The sequence below is a fragment of the Tupaia chinensis genome, unplaced genomic scaffold (genome assembly GCF_000334495.1).
Source record: "Tupaia chinensis unplaced genomic scaffold, TupChi_1.0 Scaffold000287_1, whole genome shotgun sequence".
In the NCBI taxonomy this organism is placed as follows: domain Eukaryota; kingdom Metazoa; phylum Chordata; class Mammalia; order Scandentia; family Tupaiidae; genus Tupaia; species Tupaia belangeri.
The window spans coordinates 1,122,358-1,128,243 of NW_006159771.1; the positions used below are offsets into that span (position 1 = coordinate 1,122,358).

Here is a 5,886-nt window from a genome sequence, read left to right on the forward strand (position 1 = left end):
TTCTCTCCCTGGTGTGCAAGAAGGGGCTGGCTGTGTAGACTTGTGGGCCAGGGCCCAGGAGCACTATGTCCCCATGCCTGGCCTCCCCAGTGCCCAGTGCTCTGCACGGGGCATCCCTCTGCATTCGGCTTTCTTGGCTGTCTGCAACTCATTGTCCCTTTTGGGTGTGGTTCTGCTCCCTGACAGCCTGCCCCTGGCTGGGACGGGCTGGTTTTGCAGAGACCTGCTGGAAGAGACGGGCAACACCCCTCAGCAGAGCAGCCGGGGCCTGTAGCGGGCAGCCCTTACCCGGGGCGTGCACACAGGCCCGGGCTCCTGGTGGGTTGGAGGGAGGGTCTACAGTGAACCCAGGACCTCCAGGGTTGCTCCCAGAGTTGCACACCGTATGCATGGCGCGTGTTGACCCTCCATCCCGCAGGAACTCGAGGGTCTGTTCCAGGTGCTGAGGGTCGCTGATGGGCTCGAGACAGCCCAGGCCTTCCTGGGGCCGGCGAGGCTCAATGACACACCTGCAGCCTGAGGACAAAACACTGGGGGATTGGACTAGGGAGCCCAGGGAAGGCGGAGGTCTGAGGAACTAGCAGGGTGGAGGAGGAGAACAGCCGTTCACGTGATGGCCTGAGAGTACGCAGTGTGGGTGGGCCATGGAGTGCCACCTCTGAGGGTCCCTGAAGGGATCTGAGCCAGGACTGAGCCTGGTGGGGGCGAGGCCACCTGGAGCTCCTACCCCGGGGGCGTGGGGCATGCTTCAGACAGGTCATTCACTCTCTGAGCCGTTTCCTGCTCAGGTCACCTGGTGGGGCTGCAGTGAGTCACTCCCAGCCCTCTTGCCATGCGCCCACTGCCCCGAAAACCATGGCAGGCCTGTGAGATGGTAGGGGAGAAGGCGCATGAGCCTCAGGCCCTCCCCTGGGTGGGTTCCAAGAGTCCTGGGGTCCTGCTCCCCCACCAGCGTCTTCATGGGAAAAATTGAGCAACTTTTGCAACTGCCATGCGGGGCCTGTTCTGTGCCCAGACCCTGGGTACCCACAGGCTGCCTTGGCAGTTTGCAGTGGCAGCTAGACCCACTGCCAGGAACTCCGGGGGGCTCTGCAGAGGCCTTGTTGCCTCTGAGCCTAGAGAGATGAGCAGAGCAGAACCTGCAGCGGAGAGTCCATGGTTTGATGTGTGTCTCAGGTGCGGTGGTGCAGGACGAGAGGGAACCTGAGAGGTCCTCAAAGACCGGGCACTGGGGTCCTTCCTGGAAGCAGTGGGAGCAGGACTGGGTTAGAAGGGGGACCCTGGCTACTGGGAAAGGTGATGGGAGGGGCAGGGGTGGAGCCCAGAGCCACGTGGGAAGGAGTCTGTGGGGAGAGGGAGGATCTGGGCAGGAAGTGGACTTGATGTGGCGGGAGGGCACGGGGGCAGGTCCAAGGAGACTGGGTTGCCGGGGACAGTTCAATGTCTTCCCGAGACACAGATAGGCCAGGGAACAGGTGAGCCTGCGGCCCTTGTTCTCCTTTGTGTGTTAAACCCTCTGGCCGTGTGAGGTTGTCCAGAGTAAGGCGAGGACGGCACTGCCAGGGTGTGCAGCAGGAGGCCGTCAGCGGGGCCCGATGCAGGCCCTGCCTGCCGTGGGACAGTGACGGCCACCTTCCTCTGCCCACAGGTCGGGCACGTGCTGTGAGGACCAGCGTCAGCTTCTCAGCTTTGGCAGGGCATCACCCCTGGGGACAGACTGGGACCAGAGAGGAGGATGTCCCGGGACTGGGGGACATGCTCAGGCTGCAGTGTGGCTGGGCCCACCAGTGACCCCCCATCTCTCCCAGGCTGGGGAATGGCACGGGGTGGGTGGCTTGGCACTGCTGAGAACTGGGTGCTGGCTGAGCGCAGAGGGGACTGTGTGGACAGGGCGGAGCAAACGAGACATTTAGCAGGTTGGGAAAGCTCTAGAAGGGCCGAAAGGCTGGTCCCCTGCCCTCTACAGTCTCCCCACTTGTCCCCACTGGCAGCCTGAGGGGCCGGACGCCCTGGGCGAGGAGGACAGGTGTGCTCAGACCCACAGCCCCAGGTGCGTACAGAACCAGCTCTCCCAGCTGGGCCCCTCCCCTCTGCAAGCAGCCACCTCGCCCTTCTCAGTTCTGTTCTCACCCTGCCTTGCCCACTGTCCCTGTGCTCACGGGCACTCCCTGTGGAGCAGCATCTTCTGCACCCACCTCTCTGCCTGCCCCCACCTCACCTCTGGCCCCAGCCTCTAACTGGTGCAGAGGCCTCAGCCAGGGCCTGGGGGCCCCCAGGATGTATTTTCCAAGTATGTTGGGGGTCTTACTGCAATCAGAGTGGGAAACCGGGGTGGGGGTGAGGGGGGAGGCCAGGACTGCTCTTAGCTGGGGCAAAGACATTGACCTTGGGGTGTGCACTAATATAGTGATTTATTGCTTCTTTAGCCATGTGGGTTACTAAGTTCAAAGGGAGGGAGAAGAAATTGACGAAAATAGCGGCTCATCCAGAACTCTTCCTTCTCTGGCTCGTCCTTTGACTTCTGAGCTCGGGCTGGAAGCCGTGAGCTCTGCCTCATTCCCCGCTTGCCCCCTGGGCCACACGGGGCTCGCTAGGTGTGCGTCTCTGGAGGCTGTGGGGGGTGCTCTTCCTCTGTCTCCCTGGTTGACTGCTCGCCCAGGGTCTCCAACTGCCTGGGCGCTTGCACGTTCTCGTCCTCGGGTTTTGTCTCAGGCCGCGCCTCTTCCCGAGGCTCCAGCTTGGTGGTAGACTTCTTTTCAGAGCCGGGTTCAGGGGTCCATGAGGCCTCGGTGCCCCGGGAGTTCTCCCCCTCCTTGTTGATGGCTCCAGAGGACAGGCCCCGGGCCTTGGGCTGCACCCAGCAGTGGCTGAGGATCTCGTCGATGTGCAGCCGCCGGTTGACGTCGGGCTGCAGCATGCGGTAGATGAGGTCCTTGCATTCGCCCGTGAGATGCTTGGAGCGTGGGAAATTGACGCGGTGCTCCTTCTGGATACGCAGCATCTTCTTGATGTTCGAGTCGTCGTAGGGCATGGAGCCGCAGACCATGATGTAGAGGATCACGCCCAGGCTCCAGATGTCGTACACCTTGGGCTGGTAGGGGATGCCCTGCAGGACCTCGGGGGCCGCGTACGCCGCCGACCCGCAGAAGGTCTTGCTCAAAGTCAACCGGCCACTGTCGTCCCGCAGGCAGCGCTTGGAGAAGCCGAAGTCGGACAGCTTGATGTTGAAGTCCTTGTCGAGGAGAAGGTTCTCGCACTTGAGGTCTCGGTGGACGACATCCAGGTCGTGGCAGTACTTGATGGCTGAGGAGAGCTGGTGGAACTTCTTGCGAGCATCCTCCTCTTGCAGGGCTCCCCGGGTCTTGATGAACTCCAGGAGGTCCCCCTGGACCCCGAGCTCCATGACGATGTAGACCTTGCCGTCCGAGGTCTCGAAGATCTCGTAGGTCTTGATGATGGAGCGGTGGTTCAGCATGGCCAGAATCTCAATTTCCCGGGGGAGGAATTTCTCCAAGAAGTCCGTGGGGGCTTTCTTGCGGTCGATGATCTTGACCGCCACGTTGAACTTGAGGCGCTCAGAATAAGCAGATTTGACCTTGGCGTAGGAGCCCTCTCCCAAATTTATCCCCATGATGTAGCCTCGTCGCTTGAGGACAGCAGCGTCGTCCATGGTGCTAGGAGAGCCCAGAGCCTCTGAGGCTGCCCTCAACCTCCCTGCAGGACATGGGCCAGCAGTGTCCTCATTTACACCGGGGACACAGTCCTCTGGGCTGGCTGGGCCTGCTGTCTCTGCCTCTTAGAGGCCAAGACTCTGGGGTGGAACATTCAGCCCTGTCTCCCAGGTGATTCCAGTGAGTGAAGTCACAAAGGAGGAACGTCCTGGGGGAACGCGGCTCTGCACTGAGCCACGTGGACTTGGAACCCAGGATGGCCGGCCAGTGAGCAGGAGCAGGCTGAAGACCAGCAGAAGGCGGCTTCATGCTTGGCCAGGACTCGAGGTAGGACGAGGTTGGGGGGATACCTCGATCTGCCTTGCTCCCCAACCCCACAGCCAGAACTGCTATGGAGCCCATGGGCCTGATTATTGCAAACCCGGGCATCCCAGGAAACCAGGGTGGGTGGCTGGGGTCAGTCCGGGTCCCAGCAGGAAAAGAGCAGACACTCAATTTAGGATAATTAAAGGAGGGCTTAATTATAGGGAGGGTTTACAAAGGTGGAGCGGAGTAGGGAATCCCGAGTAGTCTAGGTACCCCTAAGATGCTCCAGCTCATGTGGGAGTAGGAGAAGGTGATCACCAGAATTCAGAAAGAGGGGTGCAGAGAGGACCCCCTTGAGAAAGGCAGTGATCCTTGGTGGGGTAGGGGATGGTGCAGTGACCCCATAGCAGGCCCGGGGGTGGAGGCAGTGGCTGGGGAAACGTCCCTGACCTCTCTTGTTTTCCAGCCCTCAATGCTGTCTGTGCAGGCCATCTGCAGGGGGTGCAGATCAGAGCCAAGAGGGTGGAGGTGGGCCAGGAGGGCAGAGGCTCGTGGTCCAGATGTTGCTGCAGTTTGGCCAGCCAGGACTCCACCCTCCCTGCTTGGTTCGATACTCTCCCCATTAGAACGTCGTCTGGCCTGCTTCTCTTACAGTGACTCCGCAGGGGGACAATTGGCAGGATTCTGCTCTTGGCCATCAGTTCCCATCTGGGGACCTGCCCAGCCCATGGTGCTGGCTGGACTCCCAGGGCAGATCTGGGGCTGGGGGCAGGCGGGTGGGCCTGGGTCTCATTCTGAGCGCTAGAAGCTGCTCCTGATGTGGTGGCAAGGACAGTAGTGGATGGGGGTTAGTGTTTCTGGGTAGTGGAGGGCCTCCCTGCTGTGACAGGTCCTTCATCCGGCACCTGCTGTGACCTGCTGCTCTGCCCCGAGGGAGTAGGACCAGGTAGGTCTAACCTGGCTTTGGATTTGACCTCGGCCTTAGCCTGGAGAGAGGGAGTGCCCCTCCCTCACATGACCCCACTTGTCACAGGCTGGAATCCTGGGACCCTCAGGAGTTAGTCCTTGGGGCTGAAGGCTGGCTGGGCTGAGAAGCGTCCTCACCTGCCTTGGCCCTTCTGCCTTCTCTCTGCCGCTCACTTTCGCCTTCCTCCCCAGGCCTGACAACCCACTGCCAGCCCGTGTGCACGGCTGGTGGTCCTTCCTCTGGACAGCTTGCTTCTCCCTCCTGCCGAGGACTCACCATCTGCTGTCTCCCTCCCATGGCCCTGCGTGATGACAGGTGTGAGGCCGGCCCTGGGAGCATTGTTCCCAGAGACAGTGGCCTCCTCGCTGCCCCAGCGAGCTCTCCCGCATGCAGATGAGCCTCCCAGGCCTCCTGCACTGTGTAGGCGGGTCCTTCCTCCAGAGGCGCACAGGGCCTATCTAAAACCTGAGCTTCCCGCGAGCTCTCGTGCCACCCTCCCTTAGGCCATTTTCCCATCTGTTTGAAACATTCCCACCGTGTGCTGGTGAAGCTACAATTGCCCGCCTCTCACCCGGTGGATCTTTTCTCACTTTGAAGACCCTCCGGGCCCTCCAGTTTTCTTCCATATCCTGCACAGTGGTTTGGCCTTAAAGACCTCTCCACGACGCTTCTCCGGACCAGCGGACCTGGGTCAGCAGGTGCAAAGACTCTTCGAGTCTCAGTGTCCCCTCCGCCCTCCAAGGCCGTCCGCAGACCTCTGCTCCGCCCCCTCCACGTCTGTCACTATGGTCCGGCGCCCGCCGCCCCGGCTCAGTGCCGGCGGGGCGCCCTGGGACCCCAGGCTCTTTGGAAGTTGTGCCGCTCAGGCTCCGCTCCCGGCCCCACCTCCCTGCTTAGCCAATGGCACGCCTCACTCCTTGTAGTCCCGCCTCCCCTCCGGGC

General features: G+C 61.5%; 2 protein-coding genes across 2 annotated transcripts in view; one reads left to right on the top strand and one right to left on the bottom strand.

Moving 5' to 3' along the window:
- Positions 1-2,374: 2,374 nt before the first annotated feature.
- TSSK1B (testis specific serine kinase 1B) lies at positions 2,375-3,826 on the bottom strand. The gene has a single exon (XM_006150409.3). The coding sequence runs from the start codon at positions 3,668-3,670 to the stop codon at positions 2,591-2,593; it is 1,080 nt and encodes a 359-aa protein (XP_006150471.1). The 5' UTR covers positions 3,671-3,826; the 3' UTR covers positions 2,375-2,590.
- A 939-nt stretch (positions 3,827-4,765) lies between these two features.
- DGCR2 (DiGeorge syndrome critical region gene 2) overlaps positions 4,766-5,886 on the top strand; it is an 84,837-nt gene continuing 83,716 nt past the window's right edge. The window contains exon 1 of the mRNA XM_027772613.1: positions 4,766-5,259. Within this exon, the coding sequence (XP_027628414.1) occupies positions 5,253-5,259 (7 nt within the window). The 5' untranslated portion in view covers positions 4,766-5,252. The remainder of the gene's footprint in view (positions 5,260-5,886) is intronic.

Coding starts and splice junctions, on each gene's coding strand:
- TSSK1B (XM_006150409.3), bottom strand. CDS start 3,670: ATGGACGACGCTGCTGTCCTCAAGCGACGAGGCTACATCATGGGGATA.